Source organism: Pneumocystis carinii, assembly GCF_001477545.1.
Source record: "Pneumocystis carinii B80 chromosome Unknown supercont1.5, whole genome shotgun sequence".
Classification (NCBI taxonomy): domain Eukaryota; kingdom Fungi; phylum Ascomycota; class Pneumocystomycetes; order Pneumocystales; family Pneumocystaceae; genus Pneumocystis; species Pneumocystis carinii.
In genome coordinates, this window is record NW_017264717.1 from 167,240 (window position 1) to 193,540 (window position 26,301).

At 30.2% G+C, this 26,301-nt stretch overlaps 15 protein-coding genes across 15 annotated transcripts; 6 read left to right on the top strand and 9 right to left on the bottom strand.

Moving 5' to 3' along the window:
- Positions 1 to 33: 33 nt before the first annotated feature.
- Positions 34 to 1,482, bottom strand: T552_01190 (hypothetical protein). The gene is made up of 5 exons (XM_018369781.1): positions 1,439 to 1,482; positions 1,057 to 1,389; positions 920 to 1,004; positions 438 to 860; positions 34 to 190 (listed from the first exon to the last, which is right to left on the bottom strand). Exons 2-5 carry the CDS (start codon positions 1,383 to 1,385, stop codon positions 80 to 82), a joined length of 948 nt encoding a protein of 315 aa, XP_018226427.1. The 5' UTR covers positions 1,386 to 1,389; positions 1,439 to 1,482; the 3' UTR covers positions 34 to 79.
- Positions 1,483 to 1,878: 396 nt separating this feature from the next.
- T552_04104 (hypothetical protein) lies at positions 1,879 to 2,568 on the bottom strand (the record flags this gene model as incomplete). Its single annotated transcript, XM_018372155.1, is given in 7 exon segments — positions 1,879 to 1,911; positions 1,963 to 1,971; positions 1,979 to 1,991; positions 2,032 to 2,071; positions 2,133 to 2,141; positions 2,207 to 2,406; positions 2,480 to 2,568. Coding segments are annotated over 7 exon segments (393 nt in total).
- A 62-nt stretch (positions 2,569 to 2,630) lies between these two features.
- On the bottom strand, positions 2,631 to 4,050 carry T552_01191 (hypothetical protein; the record flags this gene model as incomplete). Its single annotated transcript, XM_018369782.1, has 7 exons — positions 2,631 to 2,695; positions 2,740 to 2,814; positions 2,869 to 3,314; positions 3,366 to 3,414; positions 3,456 to 3,568; positions 3,617 to 3,982; positions 4,028 to 4,050. The coding sequence occupies 7 exons, from the start codon at positions 4,048 to 4,050 to the stop codon at positions 2,631 to 2,633; spliced, it is 1,137 nt and encodes a 378-aa protein (XP_018226429.1).
- A 190-nt stretch (positions 4,051 to 4,240) lies between these two features.
- On the top strand, positions 4,241 to 7,386 carry T552_01192 (hypothetical protein; the record flags this gene model as incomplete). The annotated part of the gene is made up of 17 exons (XM_018369783.1): positions 4,241 to 4,353; positions 4,391 to 4,614; positions 4,664 to 4,789; positions 4,842 to 4,970; positions 5,023 to 5,120; positions 5,165 to 5,317; positions 5,364 to 5,478; positions 5,529 to 5,620; positions 5,665 to 5,742; positions 5,783 to 5,890; positions 5,939 to 6,084; positions 6,128 to 6,199; positions 6,247 to 6,539; positions 6,586 to 6,843; positions 7,043 to 7,206; positions 7,252 to 7,311; positions 7,357 to 7,386. The coding sequence occupies 17 exons, from the start codon at positions 4,241 to 4,243 to the stop codon at positions 7,384 to 7,386; spliced, it is 2,259 nt and encodes a 752-aa protein (XP_018226430.1).
- Positions 7,387 to 7,578: 192 nt separating this feature from the next.
- Positions 7,579 to 8,751, bottom strand: T552_01193 (hypothetical protein). Its single transcript, XM_018369784.1, has 4 exons — positions 8,019 to 8,751; positions 7,859 to 7,978; positions 7,699 to 7,817; positions 7,579 to 7,652 (listed from the first exon to the last, which is right to left on the bottom strand). Exons 1-4 carry the CDS (start codon positions 8,703 to 8,705, stop codon positions 7,625 to 7,627), a joined length of 954 nt encoding a protein of 317 aa, XP_018226431.1. The 5' UTR covers positions 8,706 to 8,751; the 3' UTR covers positions 7,579 to 7,624.
- Positions 8,752 to 8,850: 99 nt separating this feature from the next.
- Positions 8,851 to 13,967, bottom strand: T552_04105 (hypothetical protein; the record flags this gene model as incomplete). The annotated part of the gene is made up of 10 exons (XM_018372156.1): positions 8,851 to 9,077; positions 9,125 to 9,868; positions 9,910 to 11,147; positions 11,191 to 11,402; positions 11,445 to 11,515; positions 11,562 to 11,954; positions 11,986 to 11,996; positions 12,038 to 12,847; positions 12,890 to 13,532; positions 13,583 to 13,967. The coding sequence occupies 10 exons, from the start codon at positions 13,965 to 13,967 to the stop codon at positions 8,851 to 8,853; spliced, it is 4,734 nt and encodes a 1,577-aa protein (XP_018226432.1).
- A 332-nt stretch (positions 13,968 to 14,299) lies between these two features.
- T552_01196 (hypothetical protein) lies at positions 14,300 to 15,147 on the top strand (the record flags this gene model as incomplete). The annotated part of the gene is made up of 5 exons (XM_018369785.1): positions 14,300 to 14,458; positions 14,504 to 14,680; positions 14,736 to 14,821; positions 14,865 to 14,943; positions 14,989 to 15,147. The coding sequence occupies 5 exons, from the start codon at positions 14,300 to 14,302 to the stop codon at positions 15,145 to 15,147; spliced, it is 660 nt and encodes a 219-aa protein (XP_018226433.1).
- A 20-nt stretch (positions 15,148 to 15,167) lies between these two features.
- Positions 15,168 to 15,783, bottom strand: T552_01197 (ribosomal protein L7/L12; the record flags this gene model as incomplete). Its single annotated transcript, XM_018369786.1, has 3 exons — positions 15,168 to 15,482; positions 15,542 to 15,656; positions 15,719 to 15,783. The coding sequence occupies 3 exons, from the start codon at positions 15,781 to 15,783 to the stop codon at positions 15,168 to 15,170; spliced, it is 495 nt and encodes a 164-aa protein (XP_018226434.1).
- Positions 15,784 to 15,855: 72 nt separating this feature from the next.
- On the top strand, positions 15,856 to 16,421 carry T552_01198 (hypothetical protein). Its single transcript, XM_018369787.1, has 5 exons — positions 15,856 to 15,961; positions 16,010 to 16,107; positions 16,154 to 16,199; positions 16,249 to 16,335; positions 16,376 to 16,421. The coding sequence occupies exons 1-5, from the start codon at positions 15,902 to 15,904 to the stop codon at positions 16,415 to 16,417; spliced, it is 333 nt and encodes a 110-aa protein (XP_018226435.1). The 5' UTR covers positions 15,856 to 15,901; the 3' UTR covers positions 16,418 to 16,421.
- A 109-nt stretch (positions 16,422 to 16,530) lies between these two features.
- T552_01199 (ribosomal protein L14) lies at positions 16,531 to 17,154 on the bottom strand. The gene is made up of 4 exons (XM_018369788.1): positions 17,067 to 17,154; positions 16,961 to 17,018; positions 16,697 to 16,912; positions 16,531 to 16,647 (listed from the first exon to the last, which is right to left on the bottom strand). The coding sequence occupies exons 1-4, from the start codon at positions 17,106 to 17,108 to the stop codon at positions 16,577 to 16,579; spliced, it is 387 nt and encodes a 128-aa protein (XP_018226436.1). The 5' UTR covers positions 17,109 to 17,154; the 3' UTR covers positions 16,531 to 16,576.
- Positions 17,155 to 17,569: 415 nt separating this feature from the next.
- T552_01200 (hypothetical protein) lies at positions 17,570 to 18,875 on the top strand (the record flags this gene model as incomplete). The annotated part of the gene is made up of 4 exons (XM_018369789.1): positions 17,570 to 17,587; positions 17,645 to 17,964; positions 18,006 to 18,605; positions 18,659 to 18,875. The coding sequence occupies 4 exons, from the start codon at positions 17,570 to 17,572 to the stop codon at positions 18,873 to 18,875; spliced, it is 1,155 nt and encodes a 384-aa protein (XP_018226437.1).
- A 761-nt stretch (positions 18,876 to 19,636) lies between these two features.
- T552_01201 (hypothetical protein) lies at positions 19,637 to 21,552 on the top strand (the record flags this gene model as incomplete). The annotated part of the gene is made up of 2 exons (XM_018369790.1): positions 19,637 to 20,885; positions 20,930 to 21,552. 2 exons carry the CDS (start codon positions 19,637 to 19,639, stop codon positions 21,550 to 21,552), a joined length of 1,872 nt encoding a protein of 623 aa, XP_018226438.1.
- A 215-nt stretch (positions 21,553 to 21,767) lies between these two features.
- Positions 21,768 to 23,040, bottom strand: T552_01202 (hypothetical protein). The gene is made up of 3 exons (XM_018369791.1): positions 22,740 to 23,040; positions 22,482 to 22,696; positions 21,768 to 22,431 (listed from the first exon to the last, which is right to left on the bottom strand). Exons 1-3 carry the CDS (start codon positions 22,984 to 22,986, stop codon positions 21,814 to 21,816), a joined length of 1,080 nt encoding a protein of 359 aa, XP_018226439.1. The 5' UTR covers positions 22,987 to 23,040; the 3' UTR covers positions 21,768 to 21,813.
- Positions 23,041 to 23,365: 325 nt separating this feature from the next.
- On the bottom strand, positions 23,366 to 25,162 carry T552_01203 (hypothetical protein). The gene has a single exon (XM_018369792.1). The coding sequence runs from the start codon at positions 25,100 to 25,102 to the stop codon at positions 23,411 to 23,413; it is 1,692 nt and encodes a 563-aa protein (XP_018226440.1). The 5' UTR covers positions 25,103 to 25,162; the 3' UTR covers positions 23,366 to 23,410.
- Positions 25,163 to 25,765: 603 nt separating this feature from the next.
- T552_04106 (hypothetical protein) lies at positions 25,766 to 26,283 on the top strand (the record flags this gene model as incomplete). Its single annotated transcript, XM_018372157.1, has 6 exons — positions 25,766 to 25,797; positions 25,847 to 25,855; positions 25,903 to 25,914; positions 25,984 to 26,039; positions 26,088 to 26,106; positions 26,151 to 26,283. The coding sequence occupies 6 exons, from the start codon at positions 25,766 to 25,768 to the stop codon at positions 26,281 to 26,283; spliced, it is 261 nt and encodes an 86-aa protein (XP_018226441.1).
- Positions 26,284 to 26,301: the final 18 nt, after the last annotated feature.

Genomic DNA, 26,301 nt, shown 5'->3' on the forward strand with positions numbered 1-26,301 from the left:
AATCAAAAAACCACAATAACAAATATTTTTTTCTCCAAATAAAGTGACAATAACAAGCAAAACAATTATTAAGAGAACTCTAACCCAGTTTTAAAGCTTCCAATGTTTTTTCACGAGTTGGTAACACTGAAGCCACCCACACCGGATCAGTTAAAAAAATACCAAAGTCGTTCTGCTGTGACGAAACCTTCTATAATATACATTAAGAAATTGTTATAATCAAAAATTTAGAAAACCGAGAGCTTTAAAAAAAGCATAAAAAAACAAAGGTAAATAAGATAAAAGAGCATATTTAAAAAGAAGAAAATAAACAGAAAAGAATATTAACCATTCTTCTATTTAATTCAAAGTGTGTATATTATTTCTTCTTAAATTTATAGCTCAAAATTTCACCCAATGCCTATTTTAAAGCCCGTTAAAAAAGCATTCCTACATACCTGTAGAACTTCATCATACGAAGCTTCCTTTTCAATGTATTCCCGAAGCACTTTTCCTGTAGAAAACTCAATGTATACACGAGTATCACGAACTCGAAACATAACATTATCTAATCTCATAAAAAAACGCTGTAGTAATAAAAGACGCTCCGGCATAACACGCACTTTAATACTAAGCAAAGACATTCCATTATCAGACAATTCATCTTCATAAAGAACAACTTCTTCAAAAAATAAAATAGGATCTTGTCGTTTTAATTTATCAAGAGGAATTACTTCATCAGACGGCATAAATACAGGTTCTACAACATTATCTACATCATCTATATTCTTAGCCTGATCTTTTTCTGCTTTTATAGCTAATGTTTCATTCTTTACTGCCCTAATTAACATTATTTCACTATTAGCCATATTATTACCATCCTACAATTAATTATTAATATATTACTAAAACATCTCCATAACACATAATATAATCTTACCTCATAACATATAGTGCCTTTATATGTCGTCGTAAATGTCCAATCATAAGATTTACCAGGCTCAATACTATCACAACTCTTATCTCTTCATTCACTCTCAATAAACATAGCTACCCCATAATCACTATATAACATACCTATTCTTTACCCATTCTTTTGCATATGATACTTGAACAACATCTTTTCCTGCCTTATCTACTCCTTCTAATGCATCATAGGCTGTAAATATCATCTTCCAACCTGAACTATGTTTTATCTCCACACTATTTTTACCAAATGTCATTTCAGGAATAGGAATAGACAAACGAAGGGAAAATTGATGAATTTCTTGAGATGTCAATATAGAATCTTTCCTACTCACTACACTCCAATCTTGAAGGTGAATTGAGCGGGTCATACCAGATGTTACAATTGTATGTGGAACTGGTAAGAGATGTTGTATAATAGTGTCTTCTTTTTCAATCATCGCACTATATCTTTTAATTAATCCTTAATTATCTTAATTTTAACGATGAATACCACTCTAATTTATTAACGATATAATTAAGTTTATCTTATAAAAAACATATATCTATATCTATATAGATATAGATCATAGAGTCCTTTTTGTCTTTAAAAAATAAACATCCACAGTGTTTTAGTAAATGATTAAATAATAGAATCAATAGATTTATTAATTTTTTGTAATAATCGAAGATATATCTTATGTAGATGTATGAAGATCATATCTATTAAAAAAAATTAGTAGCTTCTAAAACAGAAAAAAAGTATTGCCTTTCTGATTATTTTGCCTTGGTAGCCGTAAACTATATAAATATCTTTTTGAAGAAAAAAAGATAAGTTAAAAATGAATAACTTGTCATTTTTTTACAAGTAATAATTGCCATTGTAAAATACTCAGCTTTATATGAAATTGACGTTTATTACATAAAAAAATGCAATTAAACGTTTTAGGTAGATCAGAAATTCTCTAACTTATATCTTGTTAAAATCTTTACCTTTTAATAAAAAAGAAATAAAAAACATAGTATGAATATAATAACCATTGATAACTAATACAAGCTTACAATGTCTAAAAATTAATAAAGAAAAACATATAATGAAAAACAAACCTCATAAAAAAAAGATAAAATGACATTTCTAAGTCATATACTTTTTTAATAATTGACTAAACTTTTCTAAGAACCCATATATGATATTTCCTTGTATAAACCACATGATACTTTGTTTAATATAATAAATTTCCTGTTGTTTCTCATCAAACTTGAATGTCTCATTCAAAAAAACTAGAAAAACAATATATTAAAGAAGTATTTTCCTTATTTTTATTAAATGACACTAAAGAATTATTAAATAGAAGCCTTTTGAATTTATGAATCATAAAATAATTTGGCTCAATCAATTCTAATTCACAATAATTTTTCAAATCATCAGTTATAGAACCATTTGACAAAGAAATATCAGTTTGTACAACACGCATAATAAACCTAGTCTGATATAAATGATTTCTTTTATATATTTCATTCAAAATATCGATAATATATGTTTTATTCATAACACTTAACACTGAATTCACCAAAGTTCCAATACAAGAATAAAATTAAATCATCACAAGCATTAGAGAAAACGAGATCTTTAGAAACAATCATTTCTTTCAAATATATATATAAAGAAAACGTCATGAATGTATCGTATAATGAATGATTTTTATTTAAGAATTAAAATGATCAACATTAATTTTAAAGTTAAATGGAGTTATTTTTTCGTTCTCTAAAACTAAAAAAATGTTAATAATATATCAAACTTTCATAGGAAAAAACATTGTGCAGATGTTGCTTCAACAAGAGCAAATTCATCAAAACCAAATTTTGATAAAAATCTTACTCTATCTAATGCTAAAAAAAATCAATCAATCAATCATCATTCAATAAGAATATATATTAAAAAACCTGGAAAATCATGATCCAATTCACCATCTTCCTCTACAATGCGTAAAGTCCACATGTTTGGATTCAATTGATCACTAGTAAGCCTTGGTTCTATCTTCTGCTCTATATAACAATACAAAGAAAAACCAATTACATCAGAAACTGTAGCAATTCGTTTTATAACAACAGAAAAAGGTCTTTTAGGATCTTTCCCCGACGGACGATATATCTTCAGCTTTAAAGGATTAAGATCACCTTTCCCTGAAAAACATGCAAATATATCAGCAAGAGGATTCGTTTGTATCTTTGTTCCCGTTTTTATCAAAATAGTCAACAATGATAATCTCTCATCAGATGGCGATCGGCAAAATGGGTATACTTTTCTAGAAAAATTTAAAGATCCTTCTTCCATAGAATTTAAATATGAATTATAACTCGTATCGTTTCGATATATACTTTCTAACGATCTATTTAAAATAATATTAGATTAAAAATTAGCTAATTCTATAATTTTTAACTCTCTTGATTGAGCCTTATATTGTGTACTCGAATGTTTACTTTCAGATCCTTCTATATCAATTTTTCTTTAAAAATAAATATTTACTCACCAGAAATTAAACATTGATTCTTCATCATTGTCATTAAATCTCCTCTTGAACTTCTTCTGAACACATCCATACTTTTAGACTTAACTTTAACCTTTTCCTTAGATAAATATTTCCTATCTAATATTAACACCCAATAATCAATTATATGATAAAATTATCACAAAAAACACAGCTCCAAATCATCTGAATCACTATCCCCAATATTTGACGCATTCTTTTCCGATAAAACTGAGAACGATTCATTCGCATACCGCTGTTTTCGTTTAACTGATCTTTCTATATCACATCCTTGGGAAACTATATCAATCGATCTCTCCTCATCAAAAACCTCCTCCTCTCTAAAACTTGACATTGAATCCTCTTCTGAAAGATAAAATGAAACAACTTTTCCATGATCAACCCCATTTTCACTCAGTCCAACCCGTTTTTTCTTGTTTGATACCGCATTTATCCCGCCAATTACCCTCTCACCAATACTATCATTGATATTTTCCAGATATTTAGTACGTAATTCCTCAATTAACAACCTATTATACGGTTTATCTCCTATTTATATCAGGAATTATACAAACTTTGAATCATACAACAAGGCCATTTTATAGTTTTTTTCAGATCTTCTAGAATCTTCTAGAACATTCTAGAACCTTCTAGAAGGTTCTAGAAACATTTGTGTGGAGGCCAGATTTTCTATAAATTAAGGTTAATGGAATATTTATAGACAGGAGGGGTTAAGATATGAAGGGCGATTTCGAGGGTAAATCGACGCATATAAAACGTCAAAAAAGATGTATGCGGAGGAATTGGCAGAAAATCCAGGAATAACAGAAGGATCATATAAGAAATTGGTCAACCGTGTTAATGAGAGGAAGAAATTGTATATGGAACAAGATTTAAACGGGTAAATAAGATATTTGAGGGTATTTGTTAATAAATAGGGAAAGGGATTTTTTTGAAAAAAAAGGAGAAAAAAGGGTAGAAAAAGAGGAAAAAGAGGAATTTCTTAATGAATTGGAAGAGGCGGGTCTGGACAAGCCGTTTTTTTTTGAAAAAAAGAAGAAAAATGATGAAATTTCAATGACATCAAGTGCAAGTAAAATATCGTTAAAATTACCAAAGAAAAAAGAGCTAGAATGGATTAAAAATAATTTTTATACGATTGGTTATAGAGGATATTATATGAGGGTTTATTTTTTTTAAAAGATAATTAGATTGGATAGACGAAAATACCAAAGAAAGAGATCGAAAAGAAAAGCTTCGAAAACTAAAAGGTATTCGAAGAAAAATAGCGCATTTTTGGGAATTTAATCAAGTATGGTTTATTATTATTGCTACGGGTAATATAGAAATTGAATTTTTAATGGGAATTTTTTTTTTGATGAAAAAAAGGTATTTCTATTGGGGTTATATCAGGTTTTATAGATATTGTTTCTGGATGGCTTTCGGATATTAGAGAAGGGTATTGTAAATCAGGATTTTATTTGAATCGTGTTTTTTGTTGTTGGATTCCGGATGATGGTATATTTATTCATTATATATATATCTATATTAATATTGACAAAATGATTAGAAAAGACATGTAGCGATTGGATCTTATGGGGAGATTTAATGAGTTCATCGAAAAAGAAGTCATATGTTATTTCATATTTGTTTTATATTACTATTGTTGTATGTATTATTTTAAAACCGAGATTTTAAAATAATAAAAAAAGACGCTTTTTGGAGTCATTTCATCATTTTTAGTTATCAATTATGCATATTATGCAAAAGAAAGTGGGATATCTGAGATAAAAACTATACTCAGTGGCTTTATTATGCATGATTTTTTCGGAAAATGGATACTTGTTATCAAAAGCTTAAGTGTAGTATGTATATATTATCGATTAACCAACTCTATCCTTATTTTCATAGTGTTTTTCTATAGCATCTGGTTTATGGATTGGTAAAGAAGGACCTTTAATTCATATAGCCTGCTGCTGCGCAGACTTTTTTTTCAGGATTTTTAGTACTTCTAAGGGAAATGAAGGTATTTCATACAATTCAAAATGAGTTATCGCGAATTAAAAAATGTATAAGCTAAAAGAAGGGAAATATTGTCAGCAGCAGTAGCAGCAGGAACTTCCGTAGCATTTGGAGCACCTATTGGTGGTGTTTTATTCACCCTTGAGGTTTTTTTTTGCTTGCCATTATTTTTTAAACTTGACAATTTTAGCAATTATCATATTATTTCCCTGATAAAACCATGTGGAAGAGTTTTGTATGTGCAATGATCGGTACAATGTCTTTGAAGGTTATAAACTATTAATTATATTTTTATTAACTTTATTTAGTTTGTAAATCCATTTAGGGACGGAAGACTTGTTATATATCAGGCTTTCTTTAAAATAGAGTGGTACAGTTTTGAGCTTATTCCAATTTCTTTATTAGGAGTAATTGGGGTAGTGATTTTTATATTTCTTTTTTTCTAAATTTAATTTTAATATTAGGGATTATATGGACATGCATTTATTAAATTGAATGAAAAAATACTAAAATTGAAATCCAAATTTCAGTTATCAAGATTCCCTATTCAAGAAGTACTAGTTGTTGTATTTATAACAGGTATCATTAATTATTCAAATGTTTTTATGAGGTAATAATTGCATTTTTTAAAAATACAACTGTTAATCGACTAGATCTCATCATTATAAACTTTTGGCAAAACTATTTCAAAAATGTAATGAAAATGACACTCTTGGTTTATGCGTGTAATAACTTGATTTGTCTTATAATAGATATTTAACATTTTTTATAGAATAGATAATATTCTATCTCCGGTGCTTATGCTTCTACTTGCAGCAATATTTGGAACTTTTCTTTGTATTATTACTTTTGGATTACAAGTTCCTTCTGGAATTATTTTGCCGTCCATGGTTATAGGAGCTTTATATGGAAGATTAATTGGTATACTTATTCAATATATACAACATAAAGTACCTTCTGCACGAATTTTTAGTGCATGTAAACCCAATGTAGAATGTATTGCACCAGAAATATATTCTATTATAGGTGCAGCGTCTACACTTGCTGGAGTAACAAGAATGACAGGTAACTTTTACATTATCTAATAAATATGTATGTTTTAATATATTAGTATCTTTGGTAATTATTATGTTCGAGTTGACAGGCGCTTTAACATATTTACTACCAATCATAATTGCAGTTGTAATAAGTAAATGGGTTGGAGATGCTTTTGGAAAATATGGAATTTATGAAAACTGGATTTATATAAACAATTATCCATATTTAAGTAAAGAGATAGATATTAAACATGATATTATAGAAAATTATATCACAAAAACGAGTGATTTAGTAACTATTACTGCTAAAGGACATACAATAAAAACTTTAGGTCATTCCCTTTATTTTTTAATAAATAATTTAAATTATATAGAACTCTTACTTAAAAATTATACTTACAGGGGATTTCCTGTAATAAATAATAATGATAATGCAATTCTTATAGGATACATTTCACATTCTAATCTGCAATCTGCTTTAGGAAATTAACATATTTTTATAAATATCAAAATATTCTAATTTTTATATAGAAAAATTCAATGATTATCCTAAAAACAGATATTGTTATTTTTCTGATACTCGGTTTCTAGATCCATCAATACATGTAGATCTTGGACCATGGATGAATAAATCACCATTTACTTTATCTCCGAAAAGCACAGTACATTTAACTACTAATTTATTCCAAAAACTGGTATATCATTTTTTTAATATTCTTATTTTTAATATAACATTTTAGGGAATACGCTTAATATTGTTTACTACTAATGGCTATTTGCAAGGTTTAATAACGAAAAAAGTTAGATTATTAATTTTTTTATTGATATATATTAACTTTTAAAAGGATCTCATTAAAAGAGCTATTAATATATAATTACAAACGCATAGGATCTATATAACAATGCAAATGAGCTAGTATTTCTCTTCTAAATTTATATAAAAGCTATCCAATATATAATAAAATAATTTCATTAATTTTTTTTAAAAATATTAAATAATATCAGAAAACTATAATTTAGGTTACAATCCAATATAAAGGATCAACATATACATAAAACATGCTCATATTGCATTCAATGACATAAACCGTAGAAAAAATTAACCCATAGTTATTAAAATCCATATTTTTTTCCAGATTGCCTTTAAAAGCGATTAAATTAAAACAATAAAATTAATATACAAAAACCTTTTAGTCTCCTTATTTGCAGCAAATGCTTCCTCGAAGACTTCTCTTTGAGATATAGCAGAGTTAAGTAAAGTTGTAATTTGATGTCTTCCAGCACCTATTGCTCGTATAGGTTGTGGCTTAAAATAATTAGTATATTAAAGAAAAAAAAAAATCATACAGCTTCCACTAATATGCCCTTTCTCTTCATAATTTCATTTGCATTATACTCTTCTTCTGCATTAACTTCTAAAAATTTAACAGGTCCTTGTTCTGATCTACGTTTTCCATAAATCCTCATCTATTAATTAGTATAAAATAAATCTACACAGATCCCCTACAGATTCAACATCTTTTTCTTTTCGAGAAATCTGAGTTTCTTCTTCAATTAATGGATAGTTGTATTCTGAAACATCTATATCTTTGTCTACACGATATATTTCACTGCAATGAACATTTTGTTGTTTTTTTTCACTTAATTTCACATTTTCAATATTAACATTACGTTTTTTATTCAAGTGATCTTGTTTTCTAACTAGCATTGGTGTATAAGATGAAGAATTTGACATAGTTTGCTCATATTCATTTATATTTGACTTTTCTATATCTAATGAAAATAAAGAGACATTTGACTGCACATAATCATTCTTCATATTTTCATTCTTAGAATTAGTATTTTTAATCGTTGAATCATGTTTATTTTCAATTTTTATATTCAATTTTCTTGTTCCATTATTTCTTGATAACCGAGCCATTTTTAAATCATTTTTGGGTGCTGGAAGCAATGAAGAAAGTGAAACATGCCCTTCCACAGCATTTTTATTTAAAGAAGAAGATTCTCTTGTATCTTCAAGTTCATATTCTTTATCAATCTTTGGAAGTTTCAAAATATTTTCTTTTGTTAAAACCGGAAAAAAAGAAGAATCTGATACATCATCTAATTCCTTTCGTTTAAGAGATTTATGAGTATTTTCCTCAGAGTACTCTTCTGTATCATCAGAATCACTATAATTTACAAGACTAGCCATTTATCTATAATCGTTATGATAACAATGATTTTAAAAATATTTGAAAAAAATTAAAGAAATAATCATATAAAAGATCAGCCCATGAAATATTATTTTTAATAAAATCCTAATAACATTAATTTGTACTTGTCTTTAAAATTATAATTTAATATTGTGAAGCATTCCATGTTCTAAGATGTAAAAGACTTAGAAAATCATCTGATAGAAACCTATTTCGAAAGCCAGAATACTTAGAAGTAAGAGGCCCAGTAGATATGTTTTCAGCATAAACAAGAAGAAGTTGAATTCCATAAAGTTTAGCAGAATTTTCTTTTTTTATATCAGAAAGTAAAAGTAATTTACTATTAATTGCTTCATTTTGTTGCAATGCACCTATTTATAGGATTAAAAAAGATATAAAAAGAATCAATTATACTAACGATCAACAATAAACTGTGAAGAAAGCTCTGATCTTGATATCATAGAATAAAATTCATTTGAAAGTAATGATTCAGATAAAAACATTTTTAATATAGATCTTTCTATGCTTGCTTGAGATAAAGGTTCAAGATTGAAACATTCTTGTGAATCCATAACTCTTTTGGAAATATACATTGTTGATGTTTTTTGAGGAGAGATAGGAATAGTATGTAAAGCTAGAGAAGCTTGCCAATATTGAGGACTTAATGTCCGAATTACAGATATATCATCACGTGGGGGCAATAAACAAGGAGCAACCGAATTTTTTGCATCATAAAATGTATGAGATGAATCAGAAGTAATAGGTACTAATGTTGGTCGTAAAGTATTAACGTCTCTAGCAATTAAACACCTTGATTCACAAGAAATTGCCCATAAATGACGAAATGCCTGAAGATGTGAAATATTATCCCATGCAGAATTTGGAAATTGTGGATAAAATGCACATATCATAGAAGCTATTGAAAGATTTGAATTTCCAAGACTATATTGTCCTCCTCCTAAAAATAAAATACCAATAGCCATATGTGTAGCCATATGATTTCCATATGTTATGTCAGCATCTGTACGCCCATGCAATTTTCTAAGTCTTCGTAAAACATCTAGATCACCAGAACCAGTCATAACACAACTAGATGATATACATAAAACATCTAAACAATTCTTAACAGTAGTTCTACAAAGCTTTTGATCATGAGTAGACGCTGTTAAATTAATGAGAGAAAGTGTAGAATAAATAACGTACCCATTAGAGTGGAAAGATTCATAAACTTATCTAAAAAATGTAATAAACATTTTTTAGCATTTTCATTCCTTGTCCCCACAAAACGAAGGGCCATACTAAAGCAAGCTCCAGAAATTATATTAAACAATGCCATGTCGTTTGAATCAAGGCTAGTTTTACCGGTTAGCAATACTTCATCTCTTAATATAGGAGGAAGTTGATTTTTAATCCATTCAAATGTACAATCAATTTTATCCCATAAGATACAATTCTTTGCTAACACTCTTAATAATAAGATATCAGGCCTTACATAATCTAAAAGATGCTCGGTTGCAGGTATCTCTATTTTTTTAGCAACATCCTCATCATTAGTTTTTAAATATATTAAAGATAAAGCAATGACAGCACCAGAAGAGGTCATGTCCAAGTTTTGTGAAGTTTCTTTATGTCTACCACCAGAAATACATGATACAAGACTCTTAACAATATGAAGATCTTGTAAACCTTTTAAATTTTGACCTTTTCCAATATTAATCAATCCTAGAGCAAACCCTGCAGAAAGACGATAGCCTTCATCTCTAAACTCTTGTCCAGGAAGAGAAAATTTCGAAATTTCTGTTAAAAGAACTTCACTCATTCTTCTATGCTGAGTATTATAATACAATAATCCTATACCCAAAATTCCTGCCGTTTGAGTCAATGTAGATAAATTGAGTTCAGATGATCCTGGAGGTAGTAAAGCTAAAACATGCACAGAAAGCAATCTGGTTATAGTAGGATCCATGGTTCCTATAAAAGAAGCAGAAAGTCCGAGAAGAAGACCAATGGATGTCATTGTATGTTTTGATGTTAAATAATTGAAAGCATGCCAAGTTGCCATAGATTTTAAGTGCCCATTTAATCCAAGTCCAAATAAAAATCCAGCGTGCCTATTGGAAAGCTCATTTGGCTTATTATATACAATCCACGATGCACTAATATCTTTAGTATCATTAGTAATGCTTAAAGCAGCTGCAGTTCCGTTATGAAATAATCCCCAAGTTGTGGTTTGATCATCAAGAAATGATTTTACAACAGGTACTTGAACTTGCAAGGGTTTTATTTTTACAGTAAAATTGAAACCTGGTATTGGGAATTTTTCAGTTGGCAATGGAGTTTTTGAGCTATAAAAATACAATCCTCTACCAACAGGAATAGATAAAGTTCGAATGGCAATGATTTGAGCAAGTGTTTGTTGAACAACCACAATTTCATGCTCACTAAAAATATAATTATTAAATATAATATTAACAAACAATTTACCTCATTTCAGGACGCAAATCAATTTTAACAACAGCTTGTTTAGATATCTGAAGAAGCTTTGAAACCTCTTGTAAACGCCGATCTTCACGAAATATAAGCTTTGTAACGAATTTATGATCTTCCTCAGAAAGACGATCAAAGGATATGTGGATCTCAGGATCTGTGACTTCTTGGCATATTGCTTTAGTATCTTTTGGTTCAGGAGTTTTTACCTAAAGAAATTAATACATATTAAACATTAAACAGAAAAATACAGAAAGAGTTGGAGGAAATCGACGAGGTCTTTCATCACCAACAGTAATATGATATTCAAGATCCTTCCTATCTAAAATATGGTTATATATTATTTCTAAAAGTTAACAAAATATTACCAATTAGTCGAAGTGCTTCAACTCCCCAGTTTGGTAAAGGATTCTCCTGGGAATATCTTACTGCATCTCTCAATGGTATAGAAACAGCATCAGGTAAACGTTTTAAATGATCTAAAGTAAACTTATGTTCAACCATTTGTGTAACAACATCTTGAAGAGGTAATTTAGGATTAAGTAAAGTTTCGTACAGAGAGAAAATAGTCTTAGAAAGCAATGATATCGTCTTAGATCCCTGTATATAGTTTAAATTCTTATATTCTAAATCGGTCTTTGCAATATTCATAATAGATGGAACTGGTATATACTTTTTTCCTTTTAACATCAAGATTAAATTATGATAAACAGAGTATGGTTCTGAAGGAAATTGAAGCACATTAAGATGCTCAAGTCGTACTAATATATGTTAAATTAATGTTTTTATTACAAAATACTAGCCTTTATCAAATATTATAGTTGCCATAAATTCATCATATAACATATCTTTTTCTACAAATGCAGACCATCCTAACCAATATGCCATCTGTGCTTTTACAGGTATTATTTGACGACAATACAATAATGTAGCAGAATCAAATTTAAAATCTTCACTTAAAATATGCAAACATTGTAAAATAGAAGACAAATGTTTCATCATAATTGACATATCATTTTTTCGACAAAAAGTACTTGCTTCAGCAATCACTTCAATTATTTCATTAGAAAAATTTTCATCTATTTTATCTTGAATTTGCCTAGGTTGCATACTACCAGATAAGAAACAAGAAAACAATACAACAGAAAACGATTTAAATTCATTGAAATTTGAATTATTAGATTTTTGATGCAGAAAAGCAGCACGAAGGTATTCAAAATCCCTATACGGTAAAATAACCTTTAAAGCTTCAAAACATTTTTGAACCAAAACAGTCTTATATTCCAAATCAAAAAAAAATCTTCTTAAAGTACCGTCAGTTCTTCTTAAAGATACTTTACAACCAACAGGATGAACCAATTCAGTTATCTCTTCCTGAGTACAATTAATCTTAACCTCTATATCTGGAGAACATGGTGCTGATAACTTAAGAATAGGTTTTTTTATAGAAAATACAAGTATTTTTTCTATAGATTTAGAAATAAGAGGTGCAGCACCAATAGCTGGAATTGTAACAGAATCAATTAAATAAGGAGAAAATCCTTCATCACTCCTAAATGTAAGAATCAAAAGACTCGATTCCTCTTTATTAAATATTGAAACCACCTCTATTCCTGATGATGGACGAATAGAAAATACCGTAAAAGCATGTTCACTTAATACTTAAAAAATGTACAAAATAAAAAAAAAGTCTTACGTGCAATGAGATGGAAAACTTTCAATATGTGTCACAAAAATTTCTTTTCTAAGTCCTTCTGATTCACCTAACAATGCTGGAAGCTGATTATTATTAACAAAAGCCATTCTATCCAATGTAATATTCAATTCCGATTTTAAAGATGCTCCATAAATATCTGAATCTCCATCATTATAATTCGAACTCCCAAATGAAGATCGTCGTCTTGATGATGATGCTGCTGTCATCGGACGAGGAAGGTAGTGTTCTGTTTGCGCAACATACGAACACTTCCATATATCTATCTGCATTTTTTCTGGATTCCTTGTCACTAACAATGCATCCTCTCCCTTACCAATATAAACTAATTCATCATGTGCCCCAAATGAATAAATTCCATCTGTTACTACAAGACCAAATTCATCTAACGGTCCAATTAATGAAAAAAACCTAGGTGAATGTGTCGTAAGTAATGTTTCATACGATCGTATCTCCAATTCCAAATTTTCTAGTGATCGTTCAAGTATCAATCCCCGTGGTGCTGCTAAAACTCGTCGAACACGAAATGGAACATGAATAACCCATAATGCCCCATCTAATGAAAAAATATGCGCTAAATCTTCCAAAATAACAACCAATGCTCTAGATAACCGCGGTGATATATCTATTTATGTTCCATAACCATTTATTTTATCCAATCCCCTCTAAACCCACCTTTAACAAATTCCTTACTACCACCCTGTCTAGAATCATGTACTGATGCGTTTAATTGATTCAATGACCTCGTTCTTGTCCCTAATGGAGGAACATATGACGAATCTTGTCTATCAACAATTTTATCATTCGGATTCACAAAATACGTAAATAAAGCATGCGTAACTTTTTGTCCATCATCACAGAAATCAAACGATCGTTTAACATGTCCTGATACCGACCAAACTACTGTATTTTCCGTAATTAATAATTCTTCATCAACATACGGGAAATCTTGAATAACATTCCATTCTGCCGATTCCGTACCAATTCCATTCTCAAAACAATACAAAAACCCTGCCGGAGGATGGTTTTCAAGATCTTCTGGTACAATTTCAAAGACCATTTTACTTATAATTCATATTCATTCAACTTTATCCATTCCTTAAAAAATATCTAAGTCGACCTTCATTAAAGCCCATATGATGGAAATTATGACTTCAAAAATATCTTCAATTTTTATATATAAAAAAGAACTTTTTTATGTAAAAAATAATATAAAATTATGAAAGAAAAGAAATTCTTATTAAAAATATATTAATAAATTCAATCTTATCTCATCTTTTATCTTATCTTTTATCTTATCTTTTATCTTATCTCTTATCTTATCGTTTTCTTAGTGAAATTTCGGCAAACTTGAATATATATATAAGAATCAAGTATAAATAAGAATTAAATATGGTTCTTGATCCATTTGAAGGACGTCTTGCATTCCTAGAAATACTTAAAAAATTAACAGCTAGTCAACAATCTCAAATTAAAACAGCACAATTTGCACTTCGACATAAAGATTTAGATGAGGATCTATATAATTGTGTATTAGAAGAACTTGAACATGTTATTAAAAAGGAATAATAAATGGATATATCTGATTGTATTTAGTCTTCTCTGAACTCAAGAGTGAATATTATATATTTTTTAGAAACTCTCTGTGATTATAGCTATAGAAATGGATGTAATAGCTATATTTCAATGATACGTAAAGATATTGGAAAGATAGTTAGAGCAGTAGCACCACCGGGACCTCAAGGAGCAGCAAATGTATCAGCAGTTAGAAAGGTTAATTTTTTTATAAATAATTTTCTTTAACATATATGTATATATATATATATAGGTTATTGAGAATTTAAAAAATAAAGCGTATATAAATGATCAAGATTTCCATGAAATAGAAGCATCTTTATCGGAAAGAGATGACAAGTATATAGAGTTTTAATAGTAAATAAAATGTTAATTGTAGTAGAAATCCTAATACAATTGAAAATAAAGCAATTTTTTCTAAAGAAGAAATTTTTAAAAGAATTGAAGAAGATAGAGAAAGAGTAAGTATGAAATACAAATGAAAATCAAATGAAAATCAAATATAGCACAAATTATTACGAGAAAATATATGGGTAATTCCTGAAGGGGATATTGATATGAATGTCGAATTAGAAAATGCATGGGAAACTACATCGTCCTTAGATGAATATGATTTTGAATTTATGGAAGAAGAAAATATGAAAGCAGCTATGACATTATCATAAAAATTTTAATTTATTTTAAATCATTCTAAAGATATTTTTGCACCTAATTCCTCGAATGTTTTCTTGATATTTTCAGCATCTTCTTTATTTACTGATTCTTTAAGAATTTTAGGACTACTTTCTACAAATTTTTTCGCTTCAACTAAATTCAAACCTAACATTGACTTCACTTCTTTTATAACCTTTGCTTTGGCTGCTGAATCATATGATTCAAGTTTTATATTAAAAAAAACCTTCTCCTTCACTTGTTTCTTTTCTTCTTCAGGTACTGGCACTGATTCTGCCGCTACTGTTGGTGCAATAATAGGTCTAATATCTTGAACATTTAAATGGATCTACATTTATTACTTAAAGATTAGTTAACCCTCAAAAAAACCAATTTCTAGCCCAAAACCTTTAACTGAGATACAAGATCCGCCGTTTCTTTCAATGTTAAAGAGCTTATTTGATCAATTATCCCCAAAATCTTGGGATTAAGTGAAGACGATCTTCGTATCCATTGAGATTTACTTAAATATCATAAATATGTCATTTTTAAACCCGGAAAAAAACAAAATAGATCTTTTCTTACCTAAATAACCTCAAAGATCCTCTAAAAAGGCTATTTGATAGACGTTTTATCTCATATTGTCTCATTAAAACTTTTATACTTTTTTTTGACGTTAAACCCTTCGATCATATTTTATTCACCTTAACCTTAAGAAAAACTCTTCGTCGCTCAGCTTGCTCTAGACGAGCAAAAAAACAGTTTGAAATGGCCACATTTCATTACTGTATAGAATGTAATAATATGCTTTATCCTAAGGAAGAAAAGGTATCATCTTTATAACCTTTTAAACGTCTTTTTTTCTGATATAAAAAGTCTCAAAAACGACTTTTATACGCCTGTAGAAATTGTGATTATAGTGAAGTTGCAAAAAATATGTGTATTTTTAGAAACGAACTTCGTTCTTCTTTAGTGTAAATGATTTATATTTTTTTTTCCGTATTATTTATTGGTTAAAAGAGAAACGGTCGGGATAACGGCAGATCTTGGATCAGATCCTACATTGGTTCGTTATAAGCTATTAACAATGGAATAATTTTCTAAGAAAACTATAGCCAAGAAGTAATAAAGAATGTCCATCTTGTCACGAACGAGAATCCGTTTTTTTTCATTTACAAGGAAAAAGTGCAGAAACAAAAATGGTATGGTAGTACTTATATTAGTCTATCTTACACAAAAAAGTCATTATATTATGTCTGTGTTAACTGTGGAAGAGTTTATTAGAATTAAATATGATATATTAGAATATACCTTATAAAATAGTCGAATTATTTTTTTAAAAAAAACAAGAAAACAAAATTAAATATTGGTTTAACAAATGAAATAAAATATACTTATTTATGTATTTTTTTTTTAGTATAATTCATCTATCTATACTATATATTAAACAACTTTTTGTGCTAAAGAAAGAATTTTATTCCATCCTTTGTATTTTAATTCTGCAGAAACTGCACCTTTTATATATAAATTATACATTTTTTTTTTAACCACCTCTTTACTCACCAAGAATACGTGTACCAATAGGTTCTTTTTTATTAATTAAAATACATGCATTATCATCAAATCGAATACATCTTCCATCTTTTCGTCTTGTTTCTTTCTTCGTTCTAACAACTATTGCATGTTTAATATCTCCCCTACGAATCCTATTTGTATTTAATGACCCCGTCGACACACTACTAGATCGAATTTTTTGAACAACTACCACAATTTCATCACCTATAAATATAACCAATTAAATCTATAATTATTTTCCTTATAAAAAACCTATTTTTGCATATTTTCCTGATTTTAATACATTAATACATTCTGCTATTTGTGCACCCTATAATATGTAAAAATCCAAAAAAAAAAACACAATATATATTTATACTGAATTATCTGCAACATAAAGCATACTCTTAAGATTTATCATTTTATTAATTAATCATCAAACAAATCTTAAGATTTTATACATTTAAATCATATAAATACATAAATCTTAACCTTGGTCGATAAAAAATTATTTTATATCTTTATCTTTATTAATAAATTAATGATTCATAAATAGTTTAATTCTTAGTTTAATTCTTAGATTAATTCTTAGATTTATTTAGAATAATTAACTATATAATAACAAATACTTTTTATAGATTTTATATCAAAGATATATCTTTAACTTGATTAATCAAGTGAAAAAAAAAATAAAAAAATACCAATAAAAGATAAAATTAACAATTATTTAAGAAAAAAAGTAATTAAGATAGATTTCAAATACTTTTTTAATCATCTTAAATTTCCCTTATAAACATTCTACCCGTCGATATCCTCATCACGATTAACTCGTTATTGATTTTATTGTTTTTAAAACGAAATTAAAGAGTATTTTTAATCAAAATGTCATCAACAACACTGGTAAGCCTTTAATAAAGCATAATATTAAGTTTTTTTCTGAAAAAAGGGTTTAAATAGCATTCACGGAACAGAAAAAATATTAAGAAAGGAGTGCAATTTACAATGATGGTAGTTGGAGCCAGTGGAACAGGAAGAACAACATTTATTAATACTCTTTGTAATGCAAATGTTATGGAACACAAAGAAGTAGATGACCCGACGAATGCACATTTAGAAGATGAAATATCGATTCGACCGGTAACAGTAGGTAATAATAAAGACAAGGTGAAAAGAAAAGAATTAATTGAGAGGAAAGAGCTTGAAGAGGATGGAACACGTATATCATTGACGATTGTTGATTGTCCGTCATTTGGAGATAGTATTAATAATGAAACGCAGTAATTGGAATATTATTTAATAATTTGTATAACATGGATAGTTTTCGAGAAATTCTAGGATACCTTGAACGACAATATGATAATATATTGGCAGAAGAATCTAGGATTAAACGTAATCCACGTTTTCGGGATAATAGAGTACATGTTTTACTGTATTTTATTATACCTACGGGTCATGGACTTCGTGAAATTGATATTGAATTAATGCGCCGGTTATCACCGAGAGTGAATGTTATTCCGGTGATTGGAAAAGCGGATACACTTACACAAGCAGAATTAGTGGAAAATAAAAAATTAATTATGGAAGATATAGATTATTATCGTATTCCTATATACAATTTTCCTTATGATATTGAGGAAGATGATGAAGAAACAGTAGAAGAAAATGCAGAATTGCGTAGTTTAATGCCATTTGCTATTGTTGGTAGTGAAGATATTATCGAACATAATGGACGACGTATAAGAGGACGACAATATCCATGGGGAATTGTCGATGTTGAAAATTCTACTCATTCAGATTTTTTAGCAATACGCTCTGCACTTTTACGTACTCATTTATGTGATTTAAAAGAAATTACACATGATTTTCTTTATGAAAATTATCGTACTGAAAAACTCAGCAGATCTGCCGATGTTTCTAAGTATATTTTCATTATATTTTTTTCTTAATAATACTCTTATTTATTATTTCTAGTGATATGACGATTTGTCGTGAAGATTTAGCAACTCAATCTGTACGATTAAAAGAAGAACAATTACGTCGTGAAGAAGAAAAACTTCGAGAAATTGAACTTAAAGTTCAAAGAGAAATTAGTGAAAAACGTCAACAACTTCTTGCAAAAGAAGAAGCATTACGTAGTCTTGAAGCACGACTTGCTGTTTCTTCACAAAATGTCACAACTGATACTTAATTTAATCATTAAAATACATATGAATTATCTTGAAATATTCTTAAAAATTAATAACCCACTTTTAACCCCACTTTTAACCCCTCTTCTAACTCTAACGTTCTAACCTTCTATCATTAACCCTAACCCCAAGCGCTAACCCCAAGCACTATTCCTAACCCTAGCCCTAACCAACAGCCCTAACCCACCGTACTAACTCTCAGCCCTAACCTACTCCTAACCCTACTCACTTCTAACCCTAACTCAACACCAACCCTACTCCCAACCCCTACCCTACTTACCCCACTTTTACCCTAATTTTATACCTCTAAGACATCCGTCTCTCATAAAATTTACACACGTGTGTCCCAAAGAACAAAAGGCCAACTTAGCACCGTTTAATCAACCTTCCATACAAGCCGAGCATAAAAATACAAGCAAAACATAATAAGAAGAACACATAAATATATAAGATAATACAAGGAAACCGATCATATGCTCAGCTATTAATTGAAAGGGTTTTTAGTAAATATCTAGGGATTTTTTAAGGACTAAAAATAGATTTAAAAAAGTAGATCAATAACAAAAAAAAGGGAGTTTTTAAGAGTAAAAAAGGAATATTTAAGGTTTTTGCCACGGTGCAGTATTATTCAGATAGCATATAATCATGAAAAAGGGAATACTTTTATAGGGAATGATTTGTTATTGAGAAAAGATAGAAGCAAGAGAGATAGAATATCTAAAGATAATATTTGAGACGATAAGAAGAAGAGAACAGGAAAGAAATGTCTCGAAAGGAGTTGTCAGTATCATCAATTAGTTTTGTTAGCGCATCATTAGGAAAAAATAAAGAAAAAGAAGTTACAGAGATGATTTCGTCATCAAATAGTATGAAAGGAATTTATGAAGAATCAAATATATTTATTTCATCATTAGATCATCATAGATCGTTTTCTTTAAATACGGGGATGGGTTGTTTATCGGAAGGATTTACGGAATTGATTGAACCGTTTGATCATCTTTCATTATGTCGATCAACGGAATTTTTTCGGGAATTACAGCCGCCTCCAAGAATTTCGTCTGCACCTTGTTATTACCATGGAAAATATCTTACGTTAAATGGTTTAAGTAAAACATTGCCACCTAAACCAGAAGTTGTTTATAACTTTGATACGGATCCTTCAACACCTAATAAACATGGTATATCTAGATCGTTAGTGTCTTCATATACGCCATCATATACACATACATCAAATATTTCGAACCATACATGTGCTAGGTTTGGTTCAGGACTAAAATCAAAGATTTTTAGGAATCGATCATTAAGCATAGGTTTCCAACAACTTATAAGTCGAGAAGGAATTATTAAATTGAAGGAACGGTATATTTATCGTAATACTTATCATGGTTTTAGAAAGAAAGATATTGGTTCGGGATCTACAGCAACCGTTCAAGTAGTTAGTCTTAAACCTGGATGCCATTCAACAATCGAAAGTAATGGAGGTGATTCTGGCCTTTTTGCAGTCAAGACATTTCGGAAAAAAAGCAGGTCAGAAAGAAAGGAAGATTATCTTAAAAAACTTGCTAGTGAATGGACAATCCAACAACGAGTTAATCATCCGAATGTCGTACGTGCAGTTGATCTTTGTTTGGATGATCATACTCTTACAGCAGATTCGTGGTGTGAAATAATGGAATTTTGTGCAGCAGGCGATCTTCATTCTCTCATTAAATCCATGGTTGACTGGACCGCAGAACCGGAGCCGAAAGAAATGGCACCAACCCTTAGAAATTGCCTTTTTAAGCAATTACTTCGAGGAGTTAATTATTTACATTCCGAAGGAATTGCACATAGAGATATCAAACCTGAAAACTTACTTCTTAACTACAATGGTATTCTCAAAATTACCGATTTTGGAACAAGTGATGTATTATTTAATAAAAACTCTCCTAATGGTGAAAAAAATATTAAGAAATGCCGTGGGATATGTGGAAGTGACGCTTACATTGCACCTGAAGTATTTATGCAAAAAGGTAATTCCATTCTTTTTCTTTACATTTCTTTACATTTCTATTAGAATATGACGGCTTCAAAGTGGATATTTGGTCTTGTGCGATTGTTTATTTTTGTCTTACCTGGGGTGGAACCCTTTTTGTTAAAGCAATACCTGGCGATAAACATTATGATAATTATTTAGATGCTTTTAAGAAATTTCACGCAAAATTTATAAATTCTTCCGACTCAACATCATGTTCAAATTTTAATTTACCCTCTCAAACAAGTATTGAATCTTCAATCGCATTCTCAACATCAGTACCAACAGTTTCAAATTTAATAGATCTATCTCCATTACATTCTCCTATGCATACAGTTAATGGAATTAAGGATGAAAAACTTCCGGCATATCCACCTTTTAAACACTGGAAAGCATGTGCTCAACATACTATCTATAGGATGCTCAATCCAGATCCTGATGAACGTTTAACAGCAGAAGAAGTATTAGCTTCTAAATTCGTTCAAAGAATAGAATGTTGTTGCTCAGATAAAGCGCAGGAAGTTGATTCTCACGGAAAAGTGGATGTATCTAATAAAGATTGTTTTAAACAAATGGAAACAAGGGTAAAACATGACCATATTCCGTTGGATCTATTAAGGAAACTTAAGAAATCATCATTCACAATAAACGAAAAACACCGTTAAAGCATCTCTAGAGGAGATGCCATTGTATATATGAAAATAACTTATTTTAGATGTTATTTATATCACTATACATTAGTTTCAATAAAAATAATCAAATCGTAAATTAGACTATGAAAGTTCCTATTAATGTATACTAAATTATTATATTTATCTATTTAATATATCTTATAAATAAAATTATTCAAACAAAATCCTCAAAGCAATATTAATTTTTTCTTTAAAATGATAAAAAAAAGAGTTGATTAAACTTCATAAATACAATTAAAAGTTCTCATTCCACAAATGTGTTGCCAAAGCACAATAAAAATCATCAACATCAAAATTTTGTTTAATAAATCCCGTTCCAGCACCTAACCCTCTACCTCTTAATTCCCAATGATCACATTCTAATATACCCAATAATTTTCCCCATGTCGCACTTTTAACACTTACTAAACCATCATTATCTATGCCTTCAGCTTGTGAAACAATATGATTCGGAAAATATAAAGGATGCCATATTGGTACAGATGATATAGCAGCAAACGAATAATATTTAACTTCTAAAGAGTCTAAAATAAATGGGTTAAATGATTCTTTTAAATAGGTTGTTGTCAAATTTGCATATGCAGGTGTATCCATAGTTTGAGAAAACATTATACTTGATAAAATAGTTGACGATATAGATGAATTATTTTCATATTTCTTGGAAGATTTATCAGATACTTCCTCCCTTAAAGTAGTAGATACGCGAGGGAGAACTCGACCTAATCCAAGATAATCTCGACACCAATCCATAAAAGGTGATCCTCGATGAGGACACGATAATGTCGTTAATGATACCGGATAAAAGTCTTTATATAACCCTTTAGAAAGCAAATATCGACAATCTAAACCTCCCTTAAACATTTTAATTTTACAAAATAAAAATTTTCAAAAAAAAAATTTACCATACTATGAGCAACAAGATTCACTCGTTTACCATTCACCATAGATGATAGTTGCTTAGCTAATTCCTTCGCTCGTTGTGCAATAGTACCCGTACTTGGAACTTTTGTTACATAAACTTGACATCCTAATTTTTTTAATGATTCAACTATAGATCCCCAATAATGAAGCTGGAATTTAGGTAATGATGACGGCGTCTTCTCAAAAAATCCAAGTCCTTACATATTACCAACTTCATTAAAAAAATATCAACAAAATACCATGACATAAAATAATCGGATATTGTGGTGAATGATATGGGTATTGAACAGGTAACAAAAACCTCCATTTATCCGATTGCTCCTTCTCTACCATTTTATTCATAGAAAACATATCTTTAAGCCCTTGTCTTGTCCATATATCTGAAATCATTTGTTTAATATTTACTTCTGAAAATGTCAATAAAGGCACCGATTTGCTGAATAATGTAGAAAACGTTATCATCCATGACTTAAATGAAGATGTCATCTACTTATTACCCCTCAATATTCCTCTTAATATCCCATCCAAGCCCTGATCTTCCTTATGCTGATTTGACTTAGTTTTTTTTGACGTCGTAAAGGACAGAAAAAAGCATCAAAAAAGGCCGGAAGAGAGAATAAAGTGATATAAAGAAAGAATAAAAATATAGCAAAGATATAACCTAAAAACAAAACAAAAGTGTTCAAAAATAAACAAAGCAAATAGAAATGCTTAGCTATAGAGAGAGAGAATCCAAAATGTAGATAAAAAATAGAAAGAAAAAGTAGCAATACTATCACCAAAAGATACAAAATATCGCGAGAGAAACCTTTAAACCGAATAATTGATAAATAGATAGAGTAGAATATATAAGAAACAGAGTGTAAAAAAGAAAGTTGTAAAAAAAAATCGTAGAAACTAATAAAAGAATCTATTTTCCGAGTAATTGTTGATTCATGCCGGACCATGAAGGCATAGAAAACCCTGAATGAGTATGAATGGAGGGCGAAAAGCCATTATTATGCATGCCATAATGATTAACTAATAAATTTGGATTTGCGTTACTTCGGACGCCAAGAGGATTTTTACTAAAACTGAGTCGTATTCCCCCTTTAACAGAACTAGATAAACAAACACCTTGCAACAAGCTTAATGCCTTCATTGCATAGCCTACATCTTCAAACTCGACAAAACACATGGGGCCATTTGATTTAGTACGATAACATAATCGACGATAACCGGGCTGCCTTGAAAACAAATTCCTAAGTTCATCTTCAGATGTACTTAAAGGAAGATTCCCGACATAAAGAGTATTACAAGGAGGATTTTGATCAGCAGGATTTGTGCTAAATGGAATAGAACCTCTAAAATGATTTGGATAACCATAACCAAAAGATGAATTCATATAATAAGAATGATTTGAAGGATCCGTTACTTGCATACCATTTAATCCAACAACATGGGATTGAATTTTAGGACTATTTACAAAGCCATTCGGAGAACTCGGTACAAAATGACTTGCCTGAGGAGACATCATCAAAGAAGAATGCCCACTAGATGAACTAGCAATGGAAGACAATGCATTATTATTTTGGGAAAATCGATGATTCTGTACGGCAGATTTATGACGATTTGGTGATATAACATTTGATCCTACATAAGATGATCCATTTGGTGACATATTCTGCATATTAACGACTAAAGAATTCGAAAGACGTGATACAGGAGGTTGAGAAGGAGATTCATTTGCATTTTCAGCAGGTTGATATTGCTGCTGGAATCTCCATTCTTCCATGTTTTCATTAATAGGTGTATTTTTATGAACCGATTCAGATATGGTATTATTAGCACTCGGTACTGGCGGATTCGTAACAGGATGAACACCAAGGGAAGAATATGAAAACCCTGGTGATGCTGGTGACCATGCATTATCCGCTGTATTTTCCATCATTGGTAAAGAGAAGGTATTCGTAATACCATAAAAACTATTCATCAAATCATTATTCTTTATATTACTCGAACTACTACAGTATTGTGCAAACCGACTAGTTTGAGGATGGTGTGGATGTGATGAAGCCGACGATCCTGATGATTTCGACGATGATTTCGACGATGATGATAATGTAGCGGATGGATAATTTTTTTGAACATACGATGATACTGATGACGATGATGACGTCCGTTTAAATATCGGAACAATATCCACCGATAATGGTGATCCTAACTTATCCAAAACCTTCCCATTCAAAAATTCCTTTGCTGTTATAGCCGTTTCAAGTGATTCAAATTGGACTATAGCCCCCACTTCCGACCCATTCATATATATCACTTGACTATCAAGATATCCTTTAGAGAAAAAAAATAACCCCGCTAATTCCCGCGACGTAATATCCTTAGGAAGTCCATTTCGAATCATAATTTTAGCCCCCTCTCCTTCCACATAATTCGCCTCATTTTGACGATCTCGAATCACCCCTTCCTCCTCATTCAAAATCCCATTAGGAAGTAATTTCGGCCCCTCCTTAGGCTTTTCTTCTTCTACTCCAAATGAAAATCCCGTCAACCCCTCTTCCCCTAATCCTTTTCCAAACGAACCTATTGTTACCCCTGGAGAACAACTCATCTCTTCTCTTCTCTTCTCCTCTTTAATAATACTCTTACAATCTTCTTCTTCTTCTTCTTCCTCTTCTTCTTGACTTATTTAAATACTTCTTTCTTAATACCCTTCAATACCCTTCAATACGGTCGCTTTTCTCGACGTTTAACCTAACCCTAACCCTATATTTCGGACGCGTCGCGATGCCGCAATTTCGGCAACGCGTACCGACTCCAAACTAGTCCTAAACGGTTAACCATGTTTAATCATGTAAAAAACTGGTTACCTGACGTTTTTTTAATGACGAATATACCTTTCGTCCGTCCAAAATATTCTCTGCTGTCCCAGTTTAATATAGAACAGCCGCAGCCTACGCCATCTTCGAACCGTGGAAAAAAAGCATGATCCCGCGCACACCCTAATGAAGAATAAAATTATATAGAAATAAGAAGTTTAGAGCGTTTTATTAATGTTTATTGTATGTTTTTAAGATGAAAGAGAAGGAAGAATGTTTTTATAAGTTTTTTAAAAAAGTTTTTATGTATAAAAATTAAAAAAAAAGTATGAATATAAAGTAGAATTTTATGTAGGGAGGAGTTAGGGTTATAGGTTAGGGTTATAGCTAGGGTTATAGTTGGGGTTAGGGTGTGGCTAGAGGGGTTAGGGTTAGGGTTAGGGTTATCAGTAAGTATGAATATAGAAAGGGTTACGTATGAGAATATGTAAAGGTTAATTAGGAAGATATAGAAGAGGGTAATTAGAAGACATTAGGGTGGAGACGTTAGGTTGTAAATATATGAAAAGAAGAGAGTTTATTATTGTATTAGGGAATTAGAAGGGTAGTATTAAGTAGAGTGTTATAGTAGAGAGTTAGAGTGTAGTAGTAGAGGGTTAAGGTGATGTACTAGTGAGTTAGGGTATGAACTAGGGTATGAGCTAGGGTGTAGGGTATTGTTAAGAACAAGTAGGGTTGAGAACACTTAGGGTTGAGAACACCTGGGGTTTAAAATAGATCTACTATGTACCAGAGGGTTAGGGTTAAGTTACAGGGTTAGGGTAACGTACTACCAGTTAGGGTTAGGGAGAAGAGAGAAGAGAAGAGAGGAGAAAGGAGAATGAGAAGGGTTAGGGTTGGAGTTAGGGTTGGAGTTACAGGGCTAGGTCCAGGGCTAGGTCCAGGGTTAGGGTTATATAATACGAATCAATGATTAAGAATAATTCAATAA

Coding starts and splice junctions, on each gene's coding strand:
- T552_01193 (XM_018369784.1), bottom strand. CDS start 8,705: ATGGCTAGTCTTGTAAATTATAGTGATTCTGATGATACAGAAGAGTAC. Junction 7,979..8,018: donor AAGAAAAAGATGTTGAATCT/GTAGGGGATCTG, acceptor ACTAATTAATAG/ATGAGGATTTATGGAAAACG. Junction 7,653..7,698: donor GCAAATAAGGAGACTAAAAG/GTTTTTGTATAT, acceptor TCGCTTTTAAAG/GCAATCTGGAAAAAAATATG.
- T552_01198 (XM_018369787.1), top strand. CDS start 15,902: ATGGCCACATTTCATTACTGTATAGAATGTAATAATATGCTTTATCCT. Junction 16,108..16,153: donor GAACTTCGTTCTTCTTTAGT/GTAAATGATTTA, acceptor ATTGGTTAAAAG/AGAAACGGTCGGGATAACGG. Junction 16,336..16,375: donor AAAGTGCAGAAACAAAAATG/GTATGGTAGTAC, acceptor TACACAAAAAAG/TCATTATATTATGTCTGTGT.
- T552_01190 (XM_018369781.1), bottom strand. CDS start 1,385: ATGATTGAAAAAGAAGACACTATTATACAACATCTCTTACCAGTTCCA. Junction 861..919: donor AAGGCACTATATGTTATGAG/GTAAGATTATAT, acceptor AATTAATTGTAG/GATGGTAATAATATGGCTAA. Junction 191..437: donor CGTATGATGAAGTTCTACAG/GTATGTAGGAAT, acceptor TGTATATTATAG/AAGGTTTCGTCACAGCAGAA.
- T552_01203 (XM_018369792.1), bottom strand. CDS start 25,102: ATGAGTTGTTCTCCAGGGGTAACAATAGGTTCGTTTGGAAAAGGATTA.
- T552_01202 (XM_018369791.1), bottom strand. CDS start 22,986: ATGACATCTTCATTTAAGTCATGGATGATAACGTTTTCTACATTATTC. Junction 22,697..22,739: donor TCCGATTATTTTATGTCATG/GTATTTTGTTGA, acceptor GTAATATGTAAG/GACTTGGATTTTTTGAGAAG. Junction 22,432..22,481: donor ATCTTGTTGCTCATAGTATG/GTAAATTTTTTT, acceptor AAAATGTTTAAG/GGAGGTTTAGATTGTCGATA.
- T552_01199 (XM_018369788.1), bottom strand. CDS start 17,108: ATGATAAATCTTAAGAGTATGCTTTATGTTGCAGATAATTCA. Junction 17,019..17,066: donor TTTATGTTGCAGATAATTCA/GTATAAATATAT, acceptor TACATATTATAG/GGTGCACAAATAGCAGAATG. Junction 16,648..16,696: donor TATTGGTACACGTATTCTTG/GTGAGTAAAGAG, acceptor TATATATAAAAG/GTGCAGTTTCTGCAGAATTA.